The following is a 15,308-nucleotide window of genomic DNA, read 5'->3' on the forward strand; positions in this document are numbered from 1 at the left end:
GGGTGCAATGAACTCCATCCTCCAGATCATTAATAAAGATGTTGAACAAAACCGGCCCCAGCACCGACCCCTGGGGCACTCCACTTGTTACCGGCTGCCAACTAGACATCAAGCCATTGATCACTCACTGTCTGTTGCGTCTGATGATCTAGCCAGTTTTCTATCCATCTTAAAGTCTATTCATCCAACCCATACTTCTTTAACTTGCTGGCAAGAATATTGTGGGAGAATTTATCAAAAGCTTTGCGAAAGTCAAGGTATATGCTTTCTCCACATCCACAGAGCTAGTCATTTCATCATAAAAGACAATCAGGTTGATCAGACATGACTTGCCCTTGGTGAATCCATGCTGACTGTTCCTGATCACCTTCCTTATCACCTTCCTCTCTTCCAAGTGCCTCAAAATGGTTTCCTTGAGGACCTGGCTCCATTTTTCCGGGGACTGAGATGAGGCTGACAAGTCTGTAATTTCCTTGTTCCTCCTTCTTCCCTTTTTTAAAGATGGGCACTACATTTGCCTTTTTCCAGTCATTCAGGACCTCCCCCAATCACCATGAGTTTTCAAACATAATGGCTAAGGTCACGGGCAATACTAAAAAATTCATGGACGCCATGACGTGTCCGTGACTTTTACTAAAAATAACAGGGTGGCATCTGGGAGCTATCTGGGGAGAAGAGGGGGGGCAGCGGCTGGGAAGGTCCTTGCAGTGGCTTGGAGCACCAGGGACCACCATCTGCTGCCGTACATGGTGGGGACCTTGGAGCTCTGTGGGCAATGGAGAGACCCAGGGGCTGATACGTCCCTCTGCTGCCCGCGGCTTGGAGCTGCGGGCTGCCACCAGCACCAGCTTGGGGCTTGATGCTACAAGGTTCCCTCGCCGTGGCTTGGGGCTATGGGGTCCCCATGCCACCTGCCCCAGTTCTGAGCTGTGGGGTCTTTGCAGCCTACTCCAGCTGAAAGAAGGGGAGGGGGTTACTGTCATTGCATGGGGCCTCAGAGCCACTGGATCTCCATTGCCTGCCAGGGGCTCAGAGCTGGGGATCCCCACAGCCAGTGAGAGCTGCTGCCCCAAGAGCTCTGAAGCCCCCATAAGCTGACAGCTTCTACCCCCGACACAAGGTCATGGGGTGGAATTTGAAAAGGCTAATTTCACAGAGATTTTTGGAAGTCGCAGAATCTGTGATAAAGTCTTATACCTAATAATGGCCAATGGCTCTTCAATCACAACAGCCAGCTCCCTCAGCACCCTTGGGTGCATTGCTTCCAGCCCCTGGACTTGTGCATGTCCAGCTTTCTCAATAGTCCTGAACCTGCTCTTTCACCACTGAGGGTTTCTCACCTCCTCCCCATTCTATGCTGCCCAGTGCAGTAGTCTGGGAGCTGACCTGGTCTGTGAAGACAGAGGCAAAAAAAGCATTGAATGCCACAGCTTTTTCCACATCATCTGTCATTAGGTTGCCTCCCCCATTCTGTAAAGGACCCACACTTCCCCTGATCATCTTCTTGTTGCTAACATACCTGTAGAAACCTTTCTTGTTCCCCTTCATGTCCCTTGCTAGCTGCAATTCCAATTGTGCTTTGACCTTCCCGATTTCACTCTTGCATGCTCAAGCAACATTTTTATACTCCTCCCTAGTCATCTGACCAAGTTTCCACTTCTTGTAAGTTTCCTTTTTGTGTTTAAGCTCACCAAAGACTTCTTTGTTAAGCCAAGCTGGTCGCCTGCCATATTTGCTATTCTTTCTGCACATCAGGATGGTTTGTTCCTGTGCCCTCAAATAAGATTTCTTTAAAATACAGCCAGCTCTCCTGGACTCCTTTCCCCCTCCTATTAGCTTCCCAGAGGATCCTGCCCATCAGATCCTTGAGGGAGTCAAAGTCTGCTTTTTTGAATTCCAGAGTCCATATCCTGCTGTGCTCCTTTCTTCCTTTTGTCCTGATCCTGAACTTGACCATCTCATGGTCACCGCTGCCCATGTGGCCATCCATTTCTACTTCCCCTATCAATTCTTCCCTGTTTTTGACAGGCAGGTGAAGAAGGAGTATGGCCCCTAGTTGGTTCCTCCAGCACTTGCACCAGGAAGTTGCCCGCAACACTCTAAACACCAATAGATTGGTGAGACATGATTTCCCTTTACAAAAGCCACACTCACTCTATCCCAACATATTGTGTTCATCTGTGTGTCTGATAATTCTGTTCTTTACAGCATTTTCAACCAATTTGCCTGGTACCGAAGTCAGGCTTACTGGTCTGTAACTGCCAGGAGTGTCTCTGAAGCCTTTTAAAAACACAACAAAACAGCATTACATTAGTTATTCACCAGTCATCTGATACAGAGGCTGATTTAAGAGATAGATTACATATCATAGCTAGTAGTTTTGCAATTTCATATTTGAGTTTGTCATAGCTTTTGGGTGAATCCCATCTGATCCTGGTGATTTATTACTGTTTAATTTATCAATTTGTTCCAAAACCTCCTCTCTTGACACCTCAATCTGGGAAACGAATGTCTCAGTTGTGGGAATCTCCCTCACATCCTCTGTAGTGAAGACTGATGCAGATAATTCATTTAGTTTCTCTGCAATGGCCTTGTCCTCTTTGAATGCTCCCTTAGCATCTTGATCATCCAATGCCCCAATCCATCCGTCCAATGGTTGTTAGGCAGGCTTCCTGCTACTGATGTACTTTAAAAAAATTGCTGTTAGTTTTTGTGTCCTTTGCTGGTTCTTCACATTCTTTTTTGGCTTGCAGAATTATACTTTTAGACTTGATCTGCCAGAGTTTATGCTCCTCTCCGTTTTCCTCAGTAAATTTGACTTCCAATTTTTAAAGAATATTTTTTTCTCTAACCATCTCTCTCACTCTGATTTAGACATGAAGACATTTTTTTGTTCCTCTTACTGCCAACAAGAGATACAGTTATAGGCCAAATTTCAAACAGGTGTACACCTAAGCTTGTGCACACTTCATCACGCTCCCAAGGAATGTGCAAATCCCCTGACATGGGTGTGCAAACCTAGTTCTGCATACATACAAGGATGTGCCACCCTTACATGTACACCTTGGGCTGGAGGATGGGTTCTGCAGATAAGTCAAAGGAGCACAAAAATGCCAGCACCCTTAAGCAAAAGGCTGTTTAAAAATATGGGACTATGGAGCAATCCTATCCTTAAAGTTTGTGGAGGGATTGGATGGACAGAAGAGTTATGACTGTGTCACAGCTAATTGACAATGATAAACTGAAACCATTTGTAGATCCTTCAACAACAATTCGGCTTATCCTGATCTGGAGCATGGAAATATCTCCAGTTAAAGCATTTACTTATGAATATATTTTAGCCAGAATGTTTTATTATTTTGGAGGAAATTTCCTGGATTTACTCGGCCAGTGGTATTCTTTTATGATTTTCTGGCCCAAAAATCTCAGCCAAAGATTGATAATTTGAGAGTGGCTTGGAACAGAGATTTGGATACACAACCATTCCAACCCACCGGAATACAATTGTATCTAATATTTAAAATCCGATAGATCTGAGACAGTGGCTCATTTACCAAAAGACACTTTTTCAAATATGCTGGTCCCCACATAGGCTAATGGTAATGGGTCTCATGAATGCTGACCACAGTTGGAAATGTAACTCTCTTGGTGCTGTACTCGCTCATATGTTTTGCCTCCTGTGTTAGACCCTATATCGAAAATTTCTGGTATGAGCTGGGTCAAAGGACCAGTTTGAGTTTGGATGCTAAATTGGAGCCTTCCATGTTGACAGATTTTTTTTTAAATCATTCACTGTAAAAATTCAGGTTAAATCAAAGCTGGCTTGGAATTGGGAGTGGGGAAAACAAAGAGGAAAGGTTACATTTTCCAATTATCATCATTGTGCTTTTGCTCCTCCTCTAAATTCAAATTGGAAACATATAGTTATTTAAACACAATATTTCCACAATGAGAATCCATAGGCTAGCTTTCAATATGGAGAGAAGGATCTTTTTACAACAGCTTTATAAACCCTACAAAATGTGGTTTGCATGGGAAACAATGATGATCCTGAAATAGAGCAGTGCCAGTCGATACCACCGTCCTGTCACGTTTACTTAGTGTAAGTATCTATAATTAGTTACTTTATTTTTTTTTACTACACAACTAATACCATCCAGCTTCAGCAGTTGGCTCTGACTATTATATCAGCTATATTTCTTATCTGGGGATCTCAAACATCTGCAGAGCATTTTCATGTACTGTCGTCATGTTCTTGGAGAACACCACGGCTTGCTAAGAGAAATATTCATTTTTTCAAATGAGATAACTCTTTAATGTTGTGTGGAATGAATACAGACACTAAATTAGACAAAACAGAATGCTGCTTAATGGAGAGATTAGAAGTAAATGAAACCTTTCTAATTTCATTCCTACCACGGAAGACAAAGTGCCAGCTTAACTGTGATTCCGTTTAATGGTGTCTGACCCAGGAACCTTTTTATGCCGGCTACCAGAGGGCACAGGTCAGGTGACCACCTGTCCCTAATTGGGCGGGAGAGTCCCAAAATGTACATTTCAAGTCCTGGTTCCGGGCCGAATGACTCTGGGACAGCATTTGTCCTGGATTCCTTGCAGCGCCGCTCCGCGCCTGCCCGAGGCTCAGGGTGGCACCAACCTCTTCTCAGTGGGGCAGGAGGGGGATCTGCAGCCTGCTCCTCCTCTTGCCCCCGAGAACCCCCCCGGGCCAAGCCAGAAGCAGGAGCCGGGCAGTAGAAACAGCCATTCGGGGAACTTGGGCCACTGTGGGGAGTCCTGCCCTGGGCAGCGTACCCCAGCCCACCACCCAGCTCTTACCACTGCCCAGCTCCAACTTCTGGCCTGGCCAGAGAGTGGGGCCTTGTGGGGAAGAGGAAGGTTGGGCGGGCAGGGCTGCTGTATATGTCCCGTTTTTGCACAGGGCACACACAGAGCTTTACAGGGATCGGCTGGGTCAGAGAGATGCACATTAAGTTCATCTCAGAGCAGCATGTAAGGTCTCCATCAAAAGCCAGTAACCCAGCAGTCCTCAGAATCATTCCAAGACGTCCGTACTGATAATGGTTAAGGAGTTACGTATCTATACTGCAAATATGTTCTCAAGGGCTCGGAGTTATGGCTGGTGACCGGGATGTGATATGTCTTAAGCAGCTTCCTTTTGAGCAGAAGGTAAGAGTTGCACAGCTCCTTGTCCGGTCACTTGTCCGGTCTCACACTGGAGGCCTGTTTGCAGACTGAGCCTGACACCTGGAGAAAAGTTGCAAAATCGCCAAGCAAGAGAATCTTTACAGGAAGAAATCGACAGCAGGAAGTGATCCTGTTTACGAGCAAAGACTACGGACTGAGAGGTTATACCTGGGAATACACTGGTACACCTGGGAATACACAGGTACATCCTGACATAGGAGACAAGCTGACAGCATATCTTGTCTCGTGGAAAAGGGATTACAGCCTGCCTGGTGAGAAAGCGCTGGTGAGCAATACTTTATTAGACACAAGAGTATCTCGTTAATTAAGTCTAGACTCTGGAATGCATGTCAGGATTGTACTTTTTATGTAATCGTTTGTTTCTAAAATGTCTATTTTATGTCCAGCTATTGCTGGAATTGCTGTGCTATGTTAAATAAACTTCTGCTCGTTTTCCCCGTAAACGTATCTAAGTGTTGTGTGGGAAGAGGAGGTGTAACTAGGAAGTACTGCTTCTTTGGCAGCAGCAAAGCTGTGAATACGGCACATGTCCCGTGGAACCGGGGCTGGGATACTCCCAGCGGACGCTGGGAGATTGGAGCGTGCCTATTGCTAGCTTGGAAAGAGAGGGCCATGCTCAGGTCAAGAGGAGAGTGCGTGTGTTGCCCATGGCTGGTGGAAGTGGGGAACCGACCCCTGGCACGCACAGACAAAGGTTCCTCACGCTACGGGCAGGAGGTAGCGAGGTATCTCTTAGCCCTGCATACCCCTTGAAACGCCACATTGCCATGCAGCTAAGAAACACACAGTGATCTTTTTCTGGAGGCTGTTTGAATCCAACCTTCACATTACATTTTAGTCATGACTCCTGCAATCTAACTAGGCTGATTTGACTAATCCACACCAATACATTTTCAAATGAGCCTATGGCACTGAGAAAGCTTTGTAGAATAAGATCAAAACTTCCATCTATTTTTAATTAATCATATGAAAGCCAAAAATTATCTGAAGCACAGAATTTCAATATTTAAAACTGCCTAGTTACCTATTTAACCCTACAGATGTTTAATATCGTTGCAGCAATCCAACAGCCATGTGGATTTATGGATATAGATCATGTATCTTCCCTAATGCGTTCAAAGGAACCATGGCATTTTTAACTCATGCACGTCTAAATGCATACGATTGCATCTGAGCATTCAGAGGGTTACCTGTATTTAGAGTCACCCTCTCTGGCTCTGTAAATGAAGCAGTGAGTCCTGTAAAAAAGCCAGAGGCATTTTACTATGATCTGTCAATTCATGTTTGAGACGGAGCAGAATTAATGCTTGGAATTACATAAATGGTGTCTTTAAAAGCAGACTGAGCTGGCTCAGCCAGGGTAGACACCTTCAACCAAAGGTAGCCAGAGCATGGGTTGAGCTAGGACACTAGGAAGACCTTGAGAAGGGAGATGCTTATGTGGGCGATAAGAGGAAGCCATTACTATGGCGCAGCTCTGCCTATCAACGGAACAATTTTAAGTTGGTAAAAATGGAACAAGGAAAAGGAGGGAGTGAGGCAGAGACTCCAAAGCAATGAACATAAGCAGAAATGGATCTGGGACACAGACAAGGGACAGGGCATCCCAGCCACAAGGGGGGCATTCCTAGGTACCTGGGGGGAGGGGAGGTTGCATCAATACACCAGGCCCATCAAAGGAACCGGAGAAGTGAAGCTCTCCCGAGAGCCAGGGGTGGGGAAGGATCCTGAAGACCAGGGAGCTTGTTGCCCTCCCTTTCCTAACCCTTTGCAGACCCTATCCTACAAGTCACTAGGGTCCCGGATCCCACACGCCTGCATCTAGTCTAGGGGGGTTCACTACTGATTATTTGCTGAGAGCTCCCAGCCCCTTTTTCACCTCCTGAGTGACAAAAGGATCAGATCTCATTAGCAAACACAGCTCATAACACCCTGCCTCCTGTAAGTGGCATTTAGTGCCACATCCTTGGAAAGTGCCTCTTGAATGACTGACCTAATTGGCGGTCTTACTGCTCCCGGTCCTTGGAAACCGAGAGTCTTCCCTCCTGGGGGAAAAGCACATTGACAATCAGGAAGAACGTGCATCATGCAGGGGCTTTCAGTGGATTGAAAGATGCACAGAAATTATTTATAAGAGCATACTGTATGGCCTTTGACATGTGCCCGTTTGATGTGAGGCCCAAAGGGAGTGGATCGAAGGTAAGCCAGCACAGAATACGGGGCCAGTGCCTCCCAGGCCAATCGGCGAATCGCCGTTTTCAGGCGCCTCTCTTGCTCAGGACAGCACACAGGTTTTGTGACAGAACCGTTGGATTTGCGTCTGCAGTCGTGACTGGAGTGAGCGGTGAAATTAACTTTTACAGAGTGATCTTACTGGAACCACTCATGTGAAAAAAGGCTACTGAACGCGAGCAAAGCTTGCAGAACTGCTCACTTTGTGTGAAAGCCAGACGCAGGGGAGCACAATTGCCATATTTTGGCGTGCATATTTACAGCTATTTACCTGCACACACGTACATTAGCCAAGAGCTGCACTGCATATTGTCAGTACATGCCAAGCACTATGACGCTACAAACCAATTGACCTTTTCACACCTTTTGCTCACTGCTGCCCTCCCCATGCCTCTCCCATGTGTCTGTCCAGTCTTTATGACTTTGGTACATAGTTAAAATTGTCAAGACCCTTGGGATAAGCAGCACTCTCAGTAAAGGTGCTTGGTATTTTGTTCTACGAGGCAGCCTCGTTTAGTGGGTAGTGTTCATACAGTGCCTAGCGCAATGGGGCTCTGATCTTGGCTGGTGCATCTAGGCACCATTGCACAAAACCAAAATATAATACCAATGTTACATGACTGTGTGATGATTGTTGGCAGTGTTGTTGTAGCCATGTTGGTCCCAGGATACGAGAAAGACAAGGTGGGTGAGGTCATATCTTTTATTGGACCAACTTCTATCAGTGGAAGGCCCAGGCATTCAAGCTTCACAGAGCTCTTCTTCAGGTCTGGGGAAGGAAACTCTTGACTTGGGAGCGTGCACAAGAATTTAGAGGGAAGAAGGAACCAATGGCAGAAGTAGCGGCGAAGGACACGAAGGGGTTAAAAGGAAATGCTGGGCCAAGATAGCCCCACCCTTCCGAGCCTGCCGAGCATCCTCCGACTGGAAAGGCTGGTTAAAAGGGAGCTCAGAAGCTCAGGCAAAGTGGCGGACAGGCCTGCAGGAGAGAGGGACCCTTCTCCAGGAAGCCAGACAGAAAGCTGAGCCTGGGAGGGGACCACAGAGCAGGTGAGGCTCACAGAAAGGGCCTTCTCCAACCACCACGCCCTTTGATAACCAGCAGGTCCTGCAGGGCCCTGCTCATTTGGACTTTTTTTTGCTGAGAGACAGACTGGTTGGACTCAAGAAGCCATGCCCCAAAGTGAAGGGACCTGTGGGTAGGAAGCAGCCCAGGGAAGCAAACTTAGACTTGTTGCTGGGAGGACCCTGCCGGAGCTGCTTCCCACAGGGCTCTGGGCTGGGACCTGGTGGAGAAGGAGGGCCCAGGTCTCCCTGTCACACCCACTCGCGAGATAAGACTTGAATGCAGGTGGAAAGCTGAAGATTCCCAGCTTAAGGTCAAGAACATTGCCCTGGGAGGGGGGACGAGAGGCCAGAAGTTGGGTGCGCTAAACACTAGGCAGCCCAGCCCTCTAAGCCCCCTATAACACTACCACAAACTTCCTTTGTTATATCCAGTCCTTTCGCTAGTGAGTGATAGTAACGTGGTCTTTGGCAACAACTTTCCCCTGCAGTTTTGGTTCCACACTAGACTGAAGGAGACTAATGACACTGCCTGGGATGCTAAACACACAAGCTATGTAATAAGCAGCTGAGCTGAAATTCACTTGCCACCACTTTAATTCATGTATCAGAACTATGACATTTGTTTGTCACATTGTAACCTCATCTGACTGTTTCTCTTTGTTGGTTACTCCTATTTAAATATCTCCACAATATATACCAATAAAAATACATCAAGGAATAACAATTATGCATGCACAAACTGAATCAAATGGACACAGTACAACAGATTCTGCTCTTTTACACTAGTATAAAGCCAGAGAAACTCCACTAACTTGTATGGAGTGTGGCGAGGGCGGCCTGCTCTGCCCCTCCGTGGGGCCTGTGCTCCTTTCAGCTAGGCTGGCGATATGCCTGGGTGAAAGCAGGAGGGGGTCCGATCCCGCCCTCTACCCCGGGCCCCGACCCAGGGACCCTGTGAGGAGAAGCCTCAAAACTGCTTAGTCCGTGAGCTACTCCCTTCCCTGGGTCGCCTGTCCTTGGCCCCCCTGCTCGTGCCGCTTCCTGGAACTGGGGCATTGAGGGTCCTCCCTTGGGCCTCTGTGTTTAGGATCCCTGGCCATGCCCGGACAGGCATCCTCTTGGCTCCGGTACCTTTTGGGTTGTGGTAGCAACAGCAATTGCTCCAAGCCCTGTAGCAGCTCTGCTCCTCCTCTTAACTCCCTTCCAGCTGCCCCCATCTGCCTGATAGGGAGGCTTTTAACTGCTGGGGCAAGCTCCTTGATTGGCCTCAGCTGGCCTGATTGGCCTAATTGCCCTGGAGTAGCCCCAGCTGAATCACCCAGGGAACAGGGATTTGTTGATCCTGGGGCTAATATAGATCCCCTCCACTACTCACCTGTAGCCATCCGGTCTGGCCCTGTCACAGGAGTTACACCAGTGTAAATGAAAGCAGGTTTTGGCCCAATTGTCACATCTTTCATAGTTCTTAATAAACAATTAACTAGCTATTCTTGTCCTGTCTTTGATGGTAGCCAACCCCAGATGCTTCAGAAGGAGATGTGCGTCCTCAGTAATGGAGCATTTTAACAAGCTCACGGAGGGGCCATTCTATAACACTGTTGAAATACGCTATGGCTGCTGGCGTCCCGTGGTGGAGATGCAACAACCACCATCTTGGTGACTGAACTAGAGACCACTAGAGCAGAAGGTCAGGAGTGTGTCTACAGGTGAAGCTAAAGAGCCAAGTTCTGTAGCTGGAGATGTAAGAGACTCAGATCATCTGTGGACCAGGCATAGAAGTGGGGAAATCAAGTACACATTGACCAGTGGGTTATAAAGTTGCTGACTACAACCTTCAAGCCTGATTCTGCTCCCACTCACACACGGTTTACACTGGTGTGTCTCCATAGATTTCAGTGGAGTTACTCCTGATTTACACCCGTGACCCTGAGCAGAAGCGGGCCTTCGGTCTTCGTCATTATAGCTACTTTTGCAACCATCAGAGAGATAAAAATAAGCTGATGGTCATACTTTGGAATCAAGCCATGACTATAGAAAAAAGGGAAAATGTGCAAACGTAAATAAAATGAATAGTTCATCCTAAGTCCATGCAGTACCCTTATTAAATCTTCATCTGGCAGCTTCATTCATTCATTACCTGTTTTCAGTGCCCTTGCAGCATATATTATTAAAGCATAACCTCACTTAATCTAACTTGCAATCTTCGATATGTGCAGACACTTGCTAAATATGAGTTCTCCAGAAAACATCTACCTGACATTACTAATTATCTGTTTTCGACTTTGAACAGAGCTAATGCAAGATTTTTGCTGCTTGGCTTCCAGCTCACAAAATATTTCTTGCAAATCAGCTAATTGACTTTGATTAGCACTAACGCTGGTCAAAAATTGGAAAAGTTTGTCCCGTGGGGAAGTTTGATATTTTGACATTTATTTTGACCAGACTGCACCTCCCATGATGCACCACGCCAGTTCAACCAGAGGGGAGACCGTGATGCATCATGGGAGATGTAAGTCCAGGCAGGAAGCACAAGAAAAGAGGACAACAGGGCATGAGAACTATAACTCCCGTGCGGCAGCTCAGCAGACACTGACTGATATCCGACTGACCCAACACAAAACGTTTCAATTCGACAAAATCAAAATATTTCTATCCAGATCTGAAACCCAATCTGAAATTAAATATTCTCCCCACAGAAAACCAAACCTTTTTGGCAAGTCAAATTTTTCTTTGAAAAAAATCAATTTTGCAGAAAAAAAGCATTTTCTTTTGCCAACACATTTAGATGGAAAATTCCTGACCAGCTCTACAGAGCACCTAGAAGGTTCCTATGAAATCTTCCACCCAAAGTCTTTTTATAGGGCCAGGCTGTGATCCTCTTACTCCTGTTGAATAATATCTTACACGCCAAACCGTCACAATGATTTCAGTGGGACATTTCACAGCTATTTCACTTCGACTTTAGATTAAGGGTAAATGTATCATTTATAAAGGTTTAAAATTAATAGTTATTTTAATAAATGGCTAATTGATTGTAAGAGAGTTCAACAGTTCAATATATGGCTTATTACCATATACGGCACCTTCTACTGTCGTGCTTAACATACATACTCATGTCTGTAACACACTTACACCTGTTAATCATGTATTATCTCTTTCTAAACAATATATAAATGTATTCTCAATATAAAGTGTGGTTATTATTTGTATTCTTTGAGGACACTAAAAACAAAAACTATCTGCAACACTTGTATACATATTTATCAAACAAACAACTTGATAACAGAGAAATCCCCTAAACTTTAGGGAAATTCAGATCTTGATACCACTTCCAAAGCTGTCCCCCCGTCACGTACGGAGATGAATCAAAATCAAACAGACTCCAACTGCCGGGAATTTTGGATGAATATCTGAATTTTGTTGCTTCTGCTCGACACTTCTAGACAGATCGTAGCCCAGGGAGGGTCTGTGCACTGGCACATATTGTAAACTCTAGCATAACCCTGTACAGTCTACACATTTGGAAGACACTTTACAAATACCAGATCCATTCGGAGAGTAGATAGTTGCACACACTACCTGTTTTATTGGAGAGTCTAAAAGACACCATCTTGTCCGGGATACTGCACACATTCCTCACCGAAGCAATGCAGCTGTAATTAGCATAGTCCTGGGGTCGAAGATTTTTTAGTTTCAGTATCTTTGTTTCCCCCTGCACACAGGAGAAAGGTAAATTAGGATGACATTAAGTCACAGGGCCAGGCAGATGATCATAGCTTTCTGAGACAAACTGTCTGGAAACCAGAGCATTGTATCTAAATGACTAATTAGAGGCAGGTGATAAGTTGGAAAGAAAAGTTGATTTGAACGCACCCAGCTCTGTAAAGAATGCTTACAGGCATGACCTAAAAGTTTAACTCTCCCACAGACACTTAAACAAATGAAAGAAAAAGCTTTGTTTTGGCAGCAGCTTTGAAGTCAAAATTGCTGACTGGGTATCATTTCAGGTAATGCATCCTGAGATAAAACCTATGTAATGAAAAATCATAAGCTACTGTAAAAGGGTCCCTGTTGTTTTCCTTTGAAAACTGGCTTCCTATAGATTTTATTTTTAGACAGCAGTTATGCAAATTGTGGTGCAAAGATCTGAACAGAGCATTTAATAATGGAGCTCTTTTTGACAGGATCTAGGGAAAATTATAGCATCCAGGCAGGTAATTTTCACATAAAATACTCTAAGAATTGGGCATAACAGAGAACCTGAAAAAGAAACATTTGAGAAAACAACACTTAATGAACAAATCTTATACCATTGATGGAAAAGACACAGGTGTTTATGTTTCCCTGACAAAGTGATACCAGATGCCATCAGGAAGGACTGCTAAATGCAAATACTCACTTTTAGATCAAGTGCAAAATAAAGATATTATGGAACAACAACAACAACAAAAGCAATGTGAAGCAAGGCAGACTGGGAAAAAAAACACAAGAGTAACATGTTTATGGTAAATCATTGTCGGTTAACAGGTGTCATAGATACAGCAAATAAAATAAAGACATATTAAAACACTTAGTGCTAGAATAGAAACAAAATAATTTTTTCAAGCTCAGCGTCTGCTCTTCAGACTCCCCACATTCAACAAATATCTAATCTGAGTTAATGTGAGAGAAAGAAAGAGACCTTTGAGTAATCTGGGACAGTTCTCTGAAAACTTCAGCTCAATGTGCAGCAGCAATCAAAACAGCTAACAGAATGTTAGGACTATCAGGAAAGGGACAGAAGATAAGACAGAAAATATCATAATTCCACTATATAACTCCAGGATGTGCCCACACCTTCACTATGTCCAAATCTGGCCACTCCATCTCAAAAAGGATATAGGAGAACTTGAAAAGGTCCAGAGAAGGGGAACAAAATGATCAAGGACATGGAATGACTTGCATGCCAGGAGAGACTAAAAAGATCAGGGCTGTTCATCTGAGAAAAGAGATGATTACGGGGGATATGGATAGATGTCTATAAAATTATGAATAGTGTGGAAAAAGTGAATAGAGAAGTGTTCAAATGATACAAAAACCCAGGGTCACCCAATGAAATTCATAGGCAGCAGGTTTAATACAAACAAGAGGAAGGACTTTCTCACACAATGCACAATTAACCTGTGGAACTCATTGCCATGGGATGCTGTGATTCAAAGTAAAACTGGATTCAAAAAAATAATTAGGTAAATTCATGGAGGAGAGGTCCATCAATAGCTATTAGCCAAGATAGTCAGGGACGCAACACCATGCTCGGAGCAACTCTAAATCTCTGACTGCCAGAAGCTGGGAGGTGAAGACCGGATGAATCTCTCCAAAATAGCCCACTTTTGTACACTCTCCCTGGAGCTTTGGTACTGGTCACTATTAGAAACAGATAGATGGACCATGGATCTGACCCAGTATGGCTTCAGTTCTTATGCTCTTAAATTAAAAGGATATAAAAGAACAAATCCTCTTTGACTTAGTTAAGCAGAACTCTCATGAAAGCCCATGGAATCTCTGATTAAAGCAGGCATGAACTGGTCTACAAAGTAAGAGAGAGAGACAAATGCTGAAGAACTCTTATTGCAAGATTTCCACTCGGTTGTTAATAATGTTATGGCGGGGTGTATATTTTGATTGAAACAAAACAGCAGCATAAACATCAAGTGTACAGGCTGGATAGCTACATGGGCTGCATTCAAAAATACCACATATTATGAACAAGCAAAAAGAGATGAAAATGAAAGAAATGGTACATATGGCTCATTCAGGAAAGGGGAGCCTTAAATGCAATCTTGCCTCAAAGTCCTGCAATCATACCGTAGCTTGCTTCACTACAATCATGTGAGTCGTCCCACTGAAGTTAAACATGAAAGATAAGCACAGGCTGCATAAGTGAATGCAGGATCAGGGCTTTAAAGTAGACTGTTCAAATGCACACAACAATACAAGGGGAAATCTGTAGCCCTTTCAAAAAAGGATCAATACGTGTGACCAGCAAACACTGGTGGTATGGAAATTCACAGAGTTATTAAATCTCTTTAGTCAAATTCTGAGGCCAGGGAAGTCTTGGCATGAGATGGGAGTGCAGGATTTTATACTTTACAATATATTCAAGCATATCTGGGGGACATAGGGCCCAATGTAAAGCACATTTAAGTCAACATGAAGATGGCTGTGGAAGTCAATGGGTTTTGGATCAGACCCATAGATACGGTAAATTTGTGAGTCTTGAAGTTTAAGTCTCAGCTGTTAACTCCTGGATGGTGTGAACTCATCTCACAATTTTCATGTGGATTATGTTACATCAATTTCTATGATTTGTTAAAAGTAATTTTAGCTGATTTGTGTAATTGGTCTAATTATGTCAAATTATATGATTAGTGTAAATACAGCAAATGTAATCTTATAATTTAACTGTGCAATTAAAATATGTAATAATGATGATAATGAAAATCCTTAGGGAAAAAAAAATTGTGCAGCAAGTTTACAGTTTTAAAAAATTCACTCTCTGAACTGCTTTAGTACAACGGTACATAGATGTCTGATTGTTTGGTTTTTCTCCCACAGTTGCTAAATTAAGTAATCCTTGTTAACAACTGAATTGCCAAAAATTCTGGTTTTAAAATCTGGAGCTAAATTTGAGTGGCAGGGTTGCTAAAATGCAGATAAGGCAATAATTGGCTTATGTTTTGCCTTCTTTTATTTAATAAAATCGGACGTTTAGTGGAAACAGGGCATATAATGGAAACATGGAT

General features: G+C 44.1%; 1 protein-coding gene across 2 annotated transcripts in view; it reads right to left on the bottom strand.

The window, feature by feature from the left end:
* Nucleotides 1–15,308, bottom strand: part of MDGA2 (MAM domain containing glycosylphosphatidylinositol anchor 2) — a 628,431-nt gene that overhangs the window by 293,899 nt on the left and 319,224 nt on the right. For both annotated transcript variants that reach the window (XM_067554719.1, XM_067554718.1), the window contains exon 5: nucleotides 12,106–12,238. In XM_067554719.1, coding sequence (XP_067410820.1) covers nucleotides 12,106–12,238 — 133 coding nt within the window. The remainder of the gene's footprint in view (nucleotides 1–12,105; nucleotides 12,239–15,308) is intronic.

The sequence above is a fragment of the Emydura macquarii genome, unplaced genomic scaffold, assembly GCF_026122565.2.
Source record: "Emydura macquarii macquarii isolate MOO-44397 ecotype Brisbane River unplaced genomic scaffold, CSIRO-AGI_Emac_v2 contig_1551, whole genome shotgun sequence".
NCBI lineage: Eukaryota > Metazoa > Chordata > Testudines > Chelidae > Emydura > Emydura macquarii.